The 16,901-nt window shown below is 46.9% G+C and overlaps 1 long non-coding RNA gene and 1 gene segment (V, D, J or C); one reads left to right on the top strand and one right to left on the bottom strand.

Moving 5' to 3' along the window:
* Window positions 1–755: 755 nt before the first annotated feature.
* LOC125629023 (immunoglobulin lambda variable 4-69-like) lies at window positions 756–2,503 on the top strand. The segment is given in 2 exon segments: window positions 756–786; window positions 2,187–2,503. Coding segments are annotated over 2 exon segments (348 nt in total).
* Window positions 2,504–5,117: 2,614 nt separating this feature from the next.
* Window positions 5,118–16,659, bottom strand: LOC142068866 (uncharacterized). 3 transcript variants are annotated; one of them, XR_012664786.1, is made up of 5 exons: window positions 16,567–16,659; window positions 12,440–15,499; window positions 10,954–11,279; window positions 8,501–8,679; window positions 5,118–5,316 (listed from the first exon to the last, which is right to left on the bottom strand). It is a non-coding gene; the product is annotated as an uncharacterized LOC142068866 (long non-coding RNA). The 3 variants fall into 3 exon arrangements; XR_012664787.1 differs by lacking the exon at window positions 16,567–16,659 and adding an exon at window positions 16,063–16,153 and having other exon boundaries at window positions 8,501–8,744; XR_012664785.1 differs by lacking the exon at window positions 16,567–16,659 and adding an exon at window positions 16,063–16,153.
* Between the last annotated feature and the right edge of the window lie 242 nt (window positions 16,660–16,901).

Below are 16,901 nucleotides of genomic sequence, written 5' to 3'. Positions count from 1 at the left end.
GAAGCCCCTATCTGTTTTGGTACCCAAGCCAACCTCCCCAGCACGTACTGGCAGCTTTCAGGTCTGCTGATGAGACCAGGTTTGCCCCTGGAAAATTCTCAGCAGTTTTGTACTTGGAGGGTAACGATTATTTTATTAATAAGATGCGTCTGACCTTGGAAATTGAAGAGGTGTCTCTCCAGACTCCTCCGTGAACTACTGTGTTATCAGACCCCACTGTGGAGTAGGGTAATATCTGTACCTGTACAAAAAGGTAACGGTTTCTCAGGGCAACATAGTATGGAAGGCACTGTGTTTTTCCGCTTGACAACGTCTTTGTCTAAGTTTGGTTCCATTCAGGCTTCCCACCCCGGCTGGATCTTATATATTTGCACTGTAAATGTTCGCTTTTTATTTAAATTAAGATACTTTTGCCATTTGAATGACTGAAGCCCTTAAGTACTATAAGGGGGGGTGCAATTGTATTTTCACTTTCAATCATATTTCTTCCCGCTATCGCTTCATGTGTTGCTCATTGTTTACTACTCTGTCTGCTCCTAGATTCTTGGACCCAATCCGGGAAAACACCTAGGCACCTGCTTTAGTCTCGCGGAAATAAATGGGCTACACACACGTTGCTTAAAAAATTAAATGTGTTTAAGGGCTTCACTGGGTCAGGATTTTAGTTTAAAACGCTGACGATATAAATGATTATTTAATATTTTCAGTCTCTATCCCTGTATAATATTATACCACCAAGCTCCTCTTGACCAAGCATGACTACTTATCTCAGTGATATTTACGAGGGTAATTACATGCAGAAATGTGTAATGTTTTAATACCATATTTGTTGCCTTTGCAAAAATTTTCCTTGAGAAATTGGTTACCAAATGTTCTGAATTTGGAAACACCTGCCAAAAACCACTGGGTCAGATTCTGGTCTCTTTCACAGCAAGGGAAGCCTGAGAAAACTCCAGTGCTCCAGATCCTGATCTAGTGAAAAGCATTGTCGTTCTAGCAAAGCCAATGTCTGTCTGTCTGTGAGCAGGATGTGGGCAGGCAGCCCAGGGGCTAGAGACGGAGTGAGCATCCAGAAGACAGAGCCAAGGGGCAAAGCCAAAGTGAGGCGTGGAGCTGAGGGCCAGGGTAGGAGCATGGCTGGAACAAGCCAGCCCAGAAACTAAAGTAGCAGCCCTGGGAAAGGATTTGGGCGACTCCTGGACTGTTGCTGCTGCTGGGTTTAAAAGCTGGTCTGCTGACTCTTCCAGCCAATCCGGGTGTGTTGTCTACGAGGCAGGCCAGCTGCCTGTTGTCCACTGCAGGCCAGCTGTGCTCTTTAGGATTCCCAGACACTGGATCTGCTACCAGTCCTCTTTCTTTCTTTCTTTCTTTCTTTCTTTCTTTCTTTCTTTCTTTCTTTCTTTCTTTCTTTCTTTCTTTCTTTCTTTCTCAGTTACCTATTAACCAGAAAACAGAGCACTGACTAAATGCACCTGAGGTCACTAGAGATCTCAATCTCTTTCCTATACCCTGACAATTACAAACAAACAAACAACAACAACAAAAAACGAGGACTTTTTCTAGAAGTGGGATGTGGGGGGAGATCCCCAGATGAATTAGGAGAAGGAAGTAAACATGATGTTACAGTGAGGTCAGCCGCAAACCCCACCACCCTTTGCTTCCTGGGAAGCTGTGTGTCCAGATCCGCCCCAGAGAGGGGTAAGGCAGAATCTGGGTCAGGTTTTAACATTCGAGGCGCTTTCTGCAGAGTGTGGAGGTTTGAACGCCTCTCAGTGGAACTACCGGGGGCCTCTTATCTCAAACAATGAACAAGTGTGTGCTTCTGAGCCTATTCCTAGCGACTCGGTGTCCAGGTAATTGTTGTTTTAGCTTTGTTCGGGCAACTTGCCTCACTGCTTATGAATCTGTCTCATACCAAGTTGCATTCTTAATTATCTTTCTACCAGCTGTCTCTTTCTTTCCCTCACTCCGCCTTTCTCAGTCTGTCTGTCTGTCTGTCTCACTATCTCTCTCTCAGAAGAGTGCTCTCAGACTATCTAATCTAATCTATCTATCCCTCCCTCCCCATACACCCTCTCTCTCTATCTGTCTATCCCCACACACACCCTATTTCTGTCTACACATCCCCTCTATCTAGCCCCATGCACACTCCCCCCATCTATCGGGAGTGTTTCGTTTTGTTGCAGGTGCTGTGTGGGGCAATTCCATCCAATCCATTGAACCCGACGTGTCTGTCACAGAAGGAGGCGCTGTGGCAGTCAGCTGCTCCTACAGCACCGGCTATAGCGGTGTCTCTCTCCACTGGTACCGCCAGAGCCCCAGCCAAGCCCCGCAGTACATTCTCCAGAGAGGCGCGAAGGGAAGCACCATCAGTGACCACGCAGATTTTGCCCGGAGGAGGTTCACTGCTGACGCTAACGCGACTGCTACAGTTCTGACCATCTCAGGCCTGGAGCTGGCGGACGAAGCTGTGTATTATTGTGCCTTGAATGAGACACAGTGAGAGAGTCCCCGCAGACAGCTGCACAAAAACCCTCCCACAGCCCTCACTTGCATTCTTCCCCATCTGTCTCGGTTGTTGAGTTTGAAAAACCTTTGAAGCACGGGCTGTCTCTCACTAGGTGTCTGTGCAGCTCCCTGCCTGACAGGGCCAGCCCAGATCTCAGTTTTATTGTCCAGGTGCCATCACCATGACCGTCAATTTCCAACTGTGTGCTCGGAAATGCTTGGTCTCAGCGTTTTAATCTGATTTCGGGTTTTGAACAGCAGATTCCCATTAAAAATGAACAGGGACGGATATAATAGATTGACAGATTTTAAAAACCAGAAGGCACCGATCTGATCGTTTCTGACTCCTGCATAGCACAGGTCAGAGAATGTCATCTCACAAGTCCTGCTTTCAGGAAAACATTTTCAAAAATGCCTTTTGACAGTGGAGCACTACGGAATTGCAAGCGCTCCCGTGACAGCGCTTTGATGTGTGAGTCTGGTGGCACGCGCTCAGACTTGCTGCTCTGGGTGTGTGGGGGTGGGGATGGGGGGGGTGATTTTTCAGGGGTTAGAGCAAGTTAAAGCGCTACAGAATGATGAATGTAGACAAATATACCTTTTACTGAGCACCTCACAGCCCCATAAAATGTATTTATTTTCACATCGTTTCCGTGATATAAGGCAGCACCATGATCTTCATTTTGGGGATGAGGTCCTGAAGCACAGAGAACTAACAAGTCACCCACCCAAGGTCACACAGATAGTCTTTAATAGAGCAGGGACTAGAATCTTGCAAAGTTACAGCGCCGCTCAGAGAGCGCAGAAGGAAAACTGCAGTGGTGTGTTCACACCGACAGCTGCCTGCACGACATCGTGTTCACACTGGCAGCATTCGCAGCGCTTTTCAGAGCGGTGCACTCTGGGCAGCTGTCCCACAGAGCACCTCTTTCTCTTTTGCTGCTAAGACTTGTGGGAAGGCGGAGGGGACCGCGGGACATCCTGGGTCCTGTCCCAATGCCCCGTGGTGTATTGCTTCACATCCCATCAATCCCTGCCCTTCCATCCCCATTTGGTGCCATCTTTCAATGGTTTGTGTGCTGCAGGCCCTGCTTCTTTCTGGCTGCAGGAATGGATCCCGAGCTGTTGACCAGGATGCTGCTTGTACTAACCAACACTTCACAAGTGGCCGTGGAGTTATTCCTTAAACTACAAAGGCAAGAGGAGTGCCATGTTGATCTCGCCACATGTGTAGCGTTGACATGAGATTGCTTGTGGCATTCAGGGACATGCTCACTACCATGGAACCCCGCTTTTGGGCTTGGGAAAGAAGCACTGAGTGGTGGGATCACATCGTGATGGACAGCTGGGGTGAGGCACAGGTCTACTAGGGGGCGCTGCAGACCTGCATATTAACCACCTTTGACTTTGTAGTTTGTTGCTATGTACAGTACAACAGCTTTAACGTCACAAGGCGGGAAGGAAATTGAAGTGGGGCTTACAGAAAAAGCAGGGCTCCTTTTTACATCATGCACAATCATTCGAAATAGATAAAAGAAACAACAAATAAATTAACAGAAGCGGGAGAAATCTTGCCTTGCTCGTTGCAGACACCAAGTGAGCTCCAGGTTAATTGAAGCTGCAGCGAGCATGCGGTGTCTACTAGTACAGCTTTATATTCTACTGTTGTTGTCAGGTGTTGTCATAAATATAAAGCGAAGGGTAAACACCTTTAAAATCCCTCCTGGCCAGAGGAAAAACCCTTTCACCTGTAAAGGGTTAAGGAGCTAGGATAACCTTGCTGGCACCTGACCACAATGACCAATGAGGAGACAAGATACTTTCAAAGCTAGAGGGGGGAGAAATAAAGGGTCTGGGTCTGTCTGAGTGATGCTTTTGCTGGGGACGGAACAGGAATGGAGTCTTAGAACTGAGTAAGTAATCTAGCTAGATATGCGTTAGATTCTGTTTGTTTCAATGGCTGAGAAAATAAGCTGTGCTGAATGGAATGGATATTCCTGTCTTTGTGTCTTTTTGTAACTTAAGGTTTTGCCTAGAGGGACTCTCTGTGTTTTGAATCTAATTACCCTGTAAGGTATTTACCATCCTGATTTTACAGAGGTTATTCTTTTTATTTTTACTTCTATGAAAAGTCTTCTTGTAAGAAACTGAATGCTTATCCATTGTTCTTAAGATCCAAGGGTTTGGGTCTGTGGTCACCTATGCAAGTTGGTGAGGATTTTTATCAAACCTTCCCCAGGAAGGGGGGTGCAAGGTTTTGGTGAGGATTTTGGGGGGAAAGACGTTTCCAAACGGGCTCTTTCCTAATAAAACTGGTTAGACGTTTGGTGGTGGCAGCGAAAGTCCAAGGGCAAAAGGTAAAATAGTTTGTACCTTGGGGAAGTTTTGACCTAAGCTGGTAAAAGTAAGCTTAGGAGGTTTTCATGCAGGTCCCCACATCTGTACCCTAGAGTTCAGAGTGGGGAAGGAACCTTGACAGGTGAGGTCCATTTTTGTGATGTTCATTATGAATGTGCAAAAGTGTGAAACTCAAAAAGTGTTTCTAAGGGCCAGGGAGCTCCCGCTGTTAACATATTCCAGGCGAAAAAGAAAATCAATGAACTGTGACATTAAAAATTGCATGGTGTTTAGGGGAGAAACATATTATCCTTTTACAAAGACACACGCTGTTTAAAGTTAAGAAAAGACGTCATTCTGTATTCAGGCTGGGATTTGCAGAGCTGCCAACGGATCTGGGCAGCCAGTTCCCATCAATTTTAAAGTATCTGCATCTCTTGGGCACCTTTGAAGATCTCAGCTGGAGCCTTTCTAAAAAAAAAAAAAAAGGAGAAAAATACAGAGATAGACAAATAGTTATATATTGCAGAACTGGGAAGGACAGATAGGTAGAAAGGGTATGTGGTGATAGGTAGATAGACAGAGAGTGGGATGTATGGGGATGGATAGATAGATCACATTTATTGGAAAACTTTTAGATATCCTCAGCTGACAGACACAGAGACAAACAGTGTCACCCAAAGCCAAGGACAGCTAACCTGGGTACAAAGTGAATCTGTCACACTGGACTGTATTTTCTCGACTGAAGATACAGGTTCTGACATATATTGGTATAAACTGGACAGCAGCGGGCAGACGAAGTACCTCTTCTGAAGGTCTGCCGGAAGCAAGCACAATGGGGCTGGGAATCGTTTCTCACTGGACTTCAGACGAGGTGAAACATACATCGGTCTGAAAATTGCTGAGTTAGAACCGAGCGATTTGGCGATATTTTTCTGTGCTATAGCTGAGAGGGACTTAGGTTACCACTGCAGGTGGGTTAATAGAGGCACCTTTACAAAATCCAGTGATCATTTTTCTCTTGACTCTGAGACAAAAAATGGCACAAAACGAAATCAGTGTAAAAAGACACAACAAGCCACAAGCAGGGTTTGAATCAAACGGTGCAGGTGTAACTGAAACCGCACGGTCCCTAACTGTGTGGAAATGACAGGTTTCAGAGTAACAGCCGTGTTAGTCTGTATTCACAAAAAGAAAAGGAGTACTTGTGGCACCTTAGAGACTAACCAATTTATTTGAGCATGAGCTTTCGTGAGCTACAGCTCAGAAGTGAGCTGTAGCTCACGAAAGCTCATGCTCAAATAAATTGGTTAGTCTCTAAGGTGCCACAAGTACTCCTTTTCTTTGTGTGGAAATGTTACCCTCTTCCAGGAACCGTCCCCCCACCACCCCCAAAATACCCAGAACCTCATGAGCCAGATGTATTGACAGGTGTACCTGTCACACCACAATTCCGATGAATAGCTCCGCCTGCTTTTTGGGGGACAGACTCCAGCAAGTAGGAATCAGGCTATGCTCCACTAGTGTAAACTGGCCAAAGTGTATATCACCTGGTTTATATCGGGGTTTCCACATTGGATTCGATGGGCCAGACCCCAGGTGGAGTAAATCACCCTAGCTCCATTGGAGTCAATGGGACAGATCCCCAGGTCGTGAGTCAATGGGCTTAACTTTGCTTCACTTTGGAGAAATAACCCCGGGCAGAATTTTTTTTTCTGTTCTGTCAGCAGGGAGGGTCTTTGAATAGCCTTTGAAACCCACTCAGCCTTGTGTTGCTTGCTGAACTATTGGCTCCTAAGATGGAAAAGAACTAAGTTGCTCCTACTGAGCTGCTAAAGAGACCAACCAGAACAAGGATGCCACGTGACAGGAACAAGCCAAAGCCATAGCGGGTAGAGTAAACTCTACCGGAAGGTATTAGCTGTTACATGATGTGGGAAACAGCCTTCAACTGGGGTCTATAGGAGAGGACTAAACGGTCTTGCCACAGATTTAATGTCTCTGATTTGCTTCTGTGAGAGAAACTTCACCATAAGATTCTATTCTGTCCAGGTACCTGTATTGCACCCATCATTGTGGTGGCTTGGGCCCCCTGGAGATCTGGAAACAATATATTTAAGCATGAGTGCTTCAGAAATTCTTCTTTGGACAGTAACAACATTTCTATCTTTGAGTAAGTGTCCACTAAAAGGGAAAAATGAACATTAAAGTTTTTGTTACCTAATGGATTTGAGCAGGGGGTGGAATTAGAAGCCAAGATCCCTGGATTCTTCTCACAGCTCAGGGAGGAGAGCCGGTGTCTAGTGGGTTAAAGGAGAGGGTCTGGCCTCCTGGTTTCTAGTCCCACTTCTGAGAGAGGAGGAGAGTCTAGTGATTGAGAGCAGTTAGACTGAGAATCAGGACTCCTGGGTCCTAAGCCCAGCACTGACTGGGGATCATGCTGCAGTGGGTAGAGCATGGATGATTAAGGACTCAGGACTCCTGGGTTCTATTCCCAACTTCACTCCTGCCTTACTAGAAGCTGAGAAAACCCATCCTGCATTCTGTGCCTGCATCATTCTCTCTGTACAAAATACCTAAAAACAATCTTTCCATTTCTGGGAGGCCTTGAGTCCCAAAAGGCCTCTGTTCTCCTCACACGAGAATGGCTGTAGATGTGTGACAGGTTTACATGCTTACTTAGAGCGAACCTTTCCTGCATCTCTTTCCTTCCCTGCAGGTTTCAGCCAGGGACAAGGCAATGTCATGCGAACACAAGGGCAGCTGGAAAAGTTGGGAGGACAGACTATCACCCTGGCGTGTACTTTCTCCACTGGATACCAGAATTACTACTTATTTTGGTACAGACAGCAACGATCAGGGAGAATGGATTTCCTCTTCCGAATAGATGAGAGTAACGCTGAAAAGAATGGAGCCGGGAGACGATTTTCTGCACAATTCAGGAAATCCTCAAAATTCTTCAGTTTAACCATTAAAGAGCTAAAGCCGACAGACTCGGCGATGTATTTCTGTGCTCTCGTGGAAGAGACTGTGAGACATTTAATAGGAAGCCCTGTATGAAAACCCACCCCCTAGGCTTTCTCACCATGAGAAACACAACTGCAGAGTAGAATCCCCTGGCCCAGAGAGATGGTTAAACCAGATTGTGGGTCTGGTATGAATCACAGGGCCTGACAGCTATGAAGCCTTCTGGGCCTCATTCACCATTGAGTTACCCCAGATTAACCTCAGTTTACCCACAGTGGGTCTGCTCATCAACGGAGGTGAATCACTGTGGACCAGATGGAGTCAACTGGGCCAGATCCACCACAGGTATCAATCAGCTGTACTCCCATTGGGGCTGGATTACCCTAGCTGGAGTAAACCAGCATGGGGCCAGTGGGATAGATACACAAAGGCACCACACACAGAAGCATGCAGACACACACCCACGTGCAAGCACAAAATAGAGACAGATAGAAAGACACCCACACCTACAAAACCAGGACACGCAACATAGAGATTTTAAGTCTTTCACAATGTCTTTAATTCAGTTCTCACCAAGTAGCAACAAGAAGGACAATAAAAAGGAAAATGAATAAGAAAAAAAGACAGAAAGTCAGAAACCGATCTTCCAGGAAGTGCAGTGGAAGGAATTTGTCCCACGGATTCTCACCTGCGCTTCAATTGCCGACTAATCTGAACCCAGCACGTTTCCTGTGTCTGTTACGCATTTCCCGAACTCCGCCCTCTTCTGCTCGGCTGGTCCCGCAGTAACCGCTCCCAGCCCTTGTTCCCAGAAGTTGCCTTTCAGATTTTTCGCAGAGACCTCTCAGCTTGTCCGGCTGCCGCTGTCTGAGGCACCATGGAGACACCTTTCATTCTCAGTCTTTGGGTCTTTAACCAACTAGGTACTTGGGCTTTGGGTTTTTGGAAGAAGCGTCATGGAATTAGGCTCCCAACTCCCGTTCTACCCAGAACCCGAACCCTGATTCTAACCCTGACCCAGATCCGAACGCCCCGGCTATCCTTAACCTTAAGTTTTGCGCGAACCTTAATTTGTTCGAAATTAGGCTGATAACCCCCTTGGGCTCTTTCAAAATTCCCAGCCTAGACCTGCGAATGCACCTGGCTGTCCTTGCATGTGACTGTCTTGTTGCAGGTGCGGTGCTGGGGCTGGGTGACTCGGTCCGGTCCCATGAACAAGAGGTGTCCGAGTCAGAAGGAGAGACCATGGCCCTCATGAAACCAGCTAAACTGCTCGTGTCTATCTCTACTGATACCGTCAGTATCGGAACCAAGCCCCGCAGTACATCCTCCTGAGAGGAACGAAGGAAGTCAGCTCTGCCAGCGATACCGCAGGTTTCGCCCAGCAGAGGTTTTCTTCGCAGGCTAATGACAGCTCCACTGTTCTGAACATCGCCTCCCTGGAGCCGGCAGACACAGAGTTGTATCTCTGCGCCCTACGTCTGGCACAGTGACAGAGCCACATAGGAGAGCTGCACAAAAACCCTCCCAGCCCTGCTGCAGGGGATGGTACAGGCATTAAAACGGGCAGCAGCGCCTTGAGAGGGCTGACGCTGCTTAAAAATACATCTCCCCTGACCAGTTAAATATTTATTTAAAGAGCTAATTTAAACATCGTCCTTGTATAAGATAATGGGCATGATCTTTAGTTAGAAAGCTATTCATACCGCTTTTCCTAGCTTAGGAGCTGACCTGTATCGGTGGGGGAGGGGAACATTTATAGAAAAAATAAGGGTTAAAATTTTGGGTAAAATATAGGCAAAATGACTATATATAGACATTACTGTTGCAAATAAAATTGAGATAAAATGGGAATTAACATGTCCTTTAAAACCGAGAATAGGCTGTTTACTTATGTAGGGTGAAATGGGGGTAAAATAGGCGAGTTAAAATAAGGGGAAATTTGTTGGAAATACCCGGCTTTGAGTGGTGGGGTAAAGCTGCAGTTACCAACTCCCCCAGAGTCAAATCAATACTCCTGTTGTCGAGACATTTACATTTTAGGTAGATTTGTTTGGAAACTAATTGCAAGACACTTTCCCCAGGAATATATGTTGAGAGCCGAGACGTGTAACATGACAAAGCATCGCCCCCCTGCTGGTGAAAAGTATAAACTCAGTTTATCGTTTGAAATCCTTTTAGAGTAGATTTTCGGTTTAACTCAGGCTGACGGCAAAGGCAGCAGAGGGAAAAAGGAATATAATTTAAAAATAATTCTTTTAAGAGTTCTGGCCGGGCGTTTCAAAGGAGGCTAACGGAGTTGGGCGCCTCATCTCATTACATTTTTCTTGGAATAACCCCGGATATTTCTGTTGGTAAACATATTCATGACCAATCCCTATGATACCTGAGTGAACCAAGAAATAGGAACAGTCCCTATGTGAATTGGGAAAAATACCATCTCATTTTCACAGCTAGGGAAACTGAGGCACAGAGGATTCCTCATCGTCACACAGAGTCTGTGGCAGAGCAGGTCTCTGTGTCCCAGAGGAAGCCACAAGCCCGTCCCCCTCCCCTTAAGCACACTGATATGTCAGCTGCAGTTGACTTGAACCCACAAGATCTGCGATGAGCTCCCCAAACTCCTCCCTCTTCCTCTCCGTCGGTTTCTAATAAATTTTCCATAGTTGTGTAGCTGCCCGCACAGACGTGACGTTTATATTCCTCTCAGGCAGCGGCAATAGCTGGGCGTTTGAAACTGGGGCGTTACAGACAGAAGTTACTATGGCTACGTGTTTTATTCTCAGCATTTGGATATTCAGCCTCCTAGGTAACTGGGCTGGGATTTCAAAGAACCCTAAGGGAACTAGACTCCATTCCCATTGAACTGTAAACCTAACCCCATACTTAACCCTTACCCTAGACTGTAACCAAAACGCGACTGCTACAATTTAACAGTTCACTCACACTGTAACCCTAAACCCAAACTAACTCTCATTCCTACCCTCACCTTAAACCTAACCTTAAACCCTAACCCTTCTCCTGCTCACAACATTAATTCCTAGGGAGTTAGGCGCCTAAATCCCTTAGTCGCTTTTGAAATTCCCTTAAACTGCAATGCAGGTGGAATCCTTTCCACGGCTCAACTACAGGTGAAATTACCTCGAATGTGTTCGTCTTCTTGCAGGTGCTGCGCTGGGCGACTCGGTCCAGTCCAAGGAACCCGAAGTGTCTGGATCAGCTGGAGGTTCTGTGACACTCAGCTGTTCTTACACCACCAGCGATAGCTATGCCTATCTCCACTGGTACGTCAGTATCCGAACCAGGCCCCGCAGTACATTCTCTGGAGAGGAGCGAAGTCAGCCAGCCAGTTCAGTGATACAGCAGATTTTGCCAAGAAGAGGTTTTCTTCCCAGGCTGATGACAGCTCCACAGTTCTGAATATCACAGCCCTGGAGCTGGCGGACAGCGCGGTGTATCTCTGCGCCCTGCAGAGAGCACAGTGACACAGCCACGTAGGAGAGCCGAACAAAAACCCTCCCTTCCCAGCTGCAGATAATGCTGTGCACATTGGAGTTGGAAGCGGAGCCCCTCCGGAGTTCCGCTGCACTGTTAAAAACACACATTCTGGCTCTGACGTGGTGCTGTCAGATTAATCCTTCCTAAGATCTCCAAAGCACCAAATTCTTATTCTAACAGCTGCATTAAAACAGTGGCTTCCATACGAGGAGAGATGAATAAGACTGGGACTTTTCAGCTTGGAAAAGAGAAGACTAAGGGGGATATGATAGTGGTCTACACAATCATAGATACAGACTAACACTAGGCTACTCCTCTGATACTTGGTTCCCTGCTCTATAGATCTCCACTTTAACTGAGGCTGAGAGCAATGGCAGCAGATGAAAGAAGAAAATAATTTGCAATAATTCTTTCAGGAGTTCTGGCCAGGCTTTTCAAAGGAGGGTAACGGAGTTGGGCTCCTCATCCCATTACATTTTTTATGATAGCCCCAGACATTGATTGCTGATAAAGATGCTCATGCCCCATCCCAACGACACATGGGTGCCCCGAGAAATTTCAGGAGTCCCTATGGGATTAACACGATGCCTTCCAAGTGTATGGGGGAAAAGGACTGTGAACGCAGCTGCATGGATTGCTGAGAAATTATGAAGGCTTATTATCATCTGAAATCCTTCTAGCTACTCTTCCTTTTAATGTCTAGCGAGGGAGACAACAACGGTTGTAGAAGAAAAGGCCAAACAAAGGAAAATAATTATTTCAAGAATTTAGTCTGAACCGTTGAAAGGAGACTTGAGCTGCTCGCACCGCTCCTTGGACAATTTCAGATTTCAGTCAATTAAAAACAACCTCTTTAGCTATGTAACCCCCTTCCCAGTCACTACTGAGCGCCCCAACCTATTTATGCTCCTATATCACCTGGCAGAAGGAGAAATGTTACAATCTCTATTTCACATATAAGAAAATTGAGGCACAGAACCATTTCCTGGCTTGTCCCAGAGCAAACTGGAAGTCGCTGGTAAAGAGTTAAGAAACAAACCCTCGTATCTTCAGTCCCCGAGGAGAAACCGACTTATTACAAACCCAGTTTTCTTCCGTGCACCACCCGCGATTTCAGCTGCACACTCACCCGAACACAGCTTGTTTCCTGTGTCTGTTAAGAGGCCCCCAAACTCCTTCCTCTCCCACTCGGCGGGTTTCTGACTAACCTTCCCCAGGCGCAGCCGCAATGGAGGTTAGGCGCCCCTGAAGCGCAAAGCTGCTGCCCTCAGGACGTCACCCCGTTTCAGCAGACTTCTTTGAGGAGGGGGACGATTGTGTTGGTTCGTGTGACTCCTTCCATAGAACCCGCAAACAGAAATCCTAAACCATAGATTATAAAGCCAGAAGGGTCCACACTGATCACCTAGATCCGCCTCTCTCTTCTCTGCCTGATCGAGTGGTTCAGTTCCCTGCCTAGACCGTGTTACCCCCAGCAAGCCAGACAGCCCAAGAGGCCAGTCTCCTGTACCTTGCTTTCTCCCCAGAGGTAACGAGCAGCGTAATTGCCACAATTACAAGTTACCAGGCAGCTGTTCTAAAACAGCAGATGTATTTCTAGGGTGAAAGCATTACAGGAAAAAACAACAACAAAACATTAGAACAAACAACCCACCCACATGCTAAAAGGCTTCTCACGAGCAGCCCCTGATTCCAGCATAAATGTCGGTCCTTCTAAACCCACAACCACTGGTTTTTTCCAGATGGGTCATAACTGCCACAGTTCCAGAACAAATAATTTACTCTTTCCTTTATATAGCTTGGGCCATTAATCTTACCCGCATGTAATGAGAATATAAGAACGGCCAGACTGGGTCAGAACAAAGGTGCTTCTAGCCCAGTGTCCTATCTGCCAACAGTGGTCAATGCTTGGTGCCCCAGAGGGAATGAACAGAACAGGGAATCAGCAATTGACCCATCCCCTGTGGCCTCATTCCCAGCTTCTGGCCAACAGCGGCTCGGGACACCATCCCTGCCCAGCTTGGCTCATAGCTCATCAGACACAGGCCGACTCCTCAGGCCAGACCTTCAAGAGGCTGGGTGTCTGCTGGGGAATTTGCATTCACCTCCCCTTAGATGTTTCCCAGGCAAACACTCGACATTTTTTGTTCCCAAAGTCCTTTTTGGTCTGGCATTTTGTTCCATAGAGACCTTTGAACACTCGGTTCCCACATCACATCTCTCCCCTAGAGAGGTTACATACAATCCTCGTGCACAATAATTCTCTGAAATTTGGATTTAATACATTGGACCCCCGAAGATACTTCAACTGAATTCAGTAATATTTTTCAAGGGTATTGAAAGAATTCACCATATCTGTCACAACACAGGCCATGGTACCTCCATGAATTAATTCCTGTCTGTTTAACAACGCATCTTTTGGGACGCGGGGGAATCCAACCATGATTGAAAAGTTGCAACACTTTGTAAATTGTTCCACTGGCTAATTGCCCTCAGTGTTGAAAAATATAACTAAGGCAAGCTTCTGTCTCTCCGCCATCTAGTGGTGAGAAGTATAAATACTCATAGTAATGTGAAATCCTTCCAGACACCCTTATTTTCAATTTTAAATCGGAAGTCAACAAAAGCAATTTAAAACAATTCTTCCAATAATTTTGGCCGAGAATCTCAAAGGAGGCTAAGGGAGTAAGGCACGAAAATCCCATTAAATTTCTCCTTTGAGAACCCCAGACTTCATTCCTACTAGAGCTACGTGTGCGAATGTGACCCCCAATTACAATAGGATTGGAGTGACTCGAGATATTTATACTCACAATGCCAAAATAAGCTAGAGAAATATGACGATCACCTTGCAGGGAAAATGAAGCACAGAGCTATTGAGAGACTTGTCTAAAGTCATGCAGAGACTCTGTGGCGTAGCTGGAAACCAGATCTCCAAGCAGGGTTCTAACCACAAACCCAACCTTCCCTCGCTAGCTGGCTGTCAGCTACAGACTAGCCTGAACCCAGAGTGTTTCAAGTCCCGAACAACTCCCTCTTCCTTTGGGATGGTTTCTGGTGAACCTTCTACAACTGCTTTAAGAGGCGTGAAGTTAATTTTCCTGTGAGCAGCAACAGCTGAGAACCTCAGGTTCGGTCGCTAGAAGACAAACTATGGAGGCACGTTTTATTATCAGCATTTGGCTGTTTATCCACCTGGGTAAGGTGTCTAGGGCTCTTTAGAGCATCCTAAGGAAACCAGGCGCCCAAAGCTCACCCAACTCTAATTCTAGAGCTTTTCCTAACCCAAACCCAAACGCTAACTCTAAACCTCTACGCTAACCCACAACTCTACCCCTCACCCTATCCTCAATTCACGTGGTGTCGGTCGCCTAAACCCCTTAAACGCGTTTGAAGTGCCCGCCTAAAGTGAAACACCCGAAACTCTTTCCGTGGGCCAAATGCAATGGAATTGGTGCCATTAGGTTAATCCTTGTGTTGCAGGTGTGGTGCTGGGTGACTCGGTCCAGTCCAAGGACCCCCAAATGTCTGGAACAGAAGGAGAGCATGTGGCCCTCAGTTGCTCCTACACTACCAGCTATCCCGGTTCCCTCTCTCCCTACTGGTACCGCCAGTATCCCAACCGAGCCCCGCAGTACATTGAGCAGAGAGGCGCCAAGGGAAACACGTATGATCATACTGCAGATTTCGCCCAGGAGAGGTTTTCTTCCCAGGCTGATGACAGCTCCACCCTTCTGAACATCCCAGTCCTGGAGCCGACAGATACAGCGGTGTATTACTGAGCCCTGCAGAGGGCACAGTGACAGAGCCAAATGGCAGAGCTGTACAAAACCCCTTCCAGCCTTATTGCAGCTGCGGTTAGGCACATTGAGGCTGGAGGCAGGGGCCGTTGGCAGATTTGCTATACTGTGATGAAATTCAGCATTTGGAGCAGTTTTGGTGGTGTCAAGGTGTATCTTCCGATTCCTCCCACAAGCAAAGTCCTGTGCAGACATAAGAAGGGCTATACTGGGTCAGACCAATGGTCCTTCTAGCCCGTATCCGACAGTGGCTAATGCCAGGTGCTCCAGAGGGAATGAACAGAACAGGTAATCATCAAGTGATCCATCCCCTGTTGCCCATTTCCAGCGTCTGACCAACAGGCTCCAGGGACACCATCCTCGCCCATCCTCTGTCAGCCTTAGTTTTTCTGGGTAACATAAAAGAAAACGGGTATGTTAGCGTGGTTTGTTAGAGTACTAGTGTTTCCTTGCACTACTTTTAAATAATAACCTAGATTAAAGCAATGCTGGTATGTATGTTTGGGGCAAACAGAGGTTTGATAATCTAGGGCAAAAAATATTTTAACCAGGAGGACACACACACGCACACACACAGAGCTATAGAAAGAGACAAGCATTAAAATAATTGTTCTAAAAATACTGCGAGGAAGTTCAAAGGAACCCAGGTGAATTAGGCACCTAACTCTTAATTTCTCTTTGAACATGCCAGACTTCCTCTCTAAAAAAATCTATTTTCTTATATGGGCTTCTGAATGATATCTGAGCGCCTCAAATTATCCAACCTCACGATGGAGCCCTGAGGGAAAGATGGTCCTGTTCCTGTCTTGTACAGGTAGGGAAAGGGAGCAGCAGAAAGATATCAACTGGCTTGCCCAAGGTCAGAGACGGGGCTCTGTAGCAGAGCTGGGAATCGAAGCCAGGATTCCTCTATCCCAGCCCAGAGCTTTAGCCACCAGCTTACTCTTCTTACCTCAGTGTCATCCCTTTGTCAGCTGCAGACTGAGCACAACTCACGGCGTTTCCTGTGTCTGTTAAGAGTTTCCCCCCAAAACCCTCCGACCTCCACTAGGCAGGTTTCTCATGAACCTCGCCCGCCACCCAGTCAGTTGTAGCTGCCTGAAGAGCCGTGAAGTTTAGATTCCTCTTAGCTGTGGTATCTGGAGCGTCCCACTTCGTCACAATAGGAAAACAATCATGGAGACGTTTTATATATTCAGCATTTGGCTATTTAATCACCTAGGTAAACAGGCTGGGGTTTCTGAGGTAGTCGAAGGAAGTTAAAAGTCCTACTTACCCTTCAACCTTATCTGGAACCTGATTCTCCCCCTGACCCTTAAACCCTAAACCGAACCCGACACGGAACGGCAGTGCTAAATACCTGCCTTTACTCTAGCCCTAACCTTATTTTAAACGCCATCGGGCGCATAAACCCCTTAGGATTCTTCGAAATGGCCAGTCTTACACCGCAACGCACCTCTGCGGGTCAGGTACAGGTGAACTGATGCCCTTAAATTCGATTGTTTTGTTGCAGGTGCTGCGCTGGGGGACTCGGTCCTGTCCAGGGAACCCCTCCTCTCTGGAAGAGAAGGAGACGCTGTGACCCTCACTTGTTCTTATGAGACCAGCTTTACCGGCTACGTCTATCTCTTCTGGTACCGTCAGTTTCCCAACCAAGCCCCGCAGTACATTCTCTGGAGAGGAGTGAAGCAGGCCAGAGGTCGGAGTGATACCGCAGGTTTCGCCAAGAAGAGGTTTTCTTCCCAGGCCGATGACAGCTCCACAGTTCTGAGCATCGCAGCCCTGGAGCCG

This window comes from Caretta caretta, chromosome 13 (genome assembly GCF_965140235.1).
Source record: "Caretta caretta isolate rCarCar2 chromosome 13, rCarCar1.hap1, whole genome shotgun sequence".
NCBI classification, from domain to species: Eukaryota; Metazoa; Chordata; order Testudines; family Cheloniidae; genus Caretta; species Caretta caretta.
This window is presented reverse-complemented; position numbering and strand designations above follow the sequence as displayed.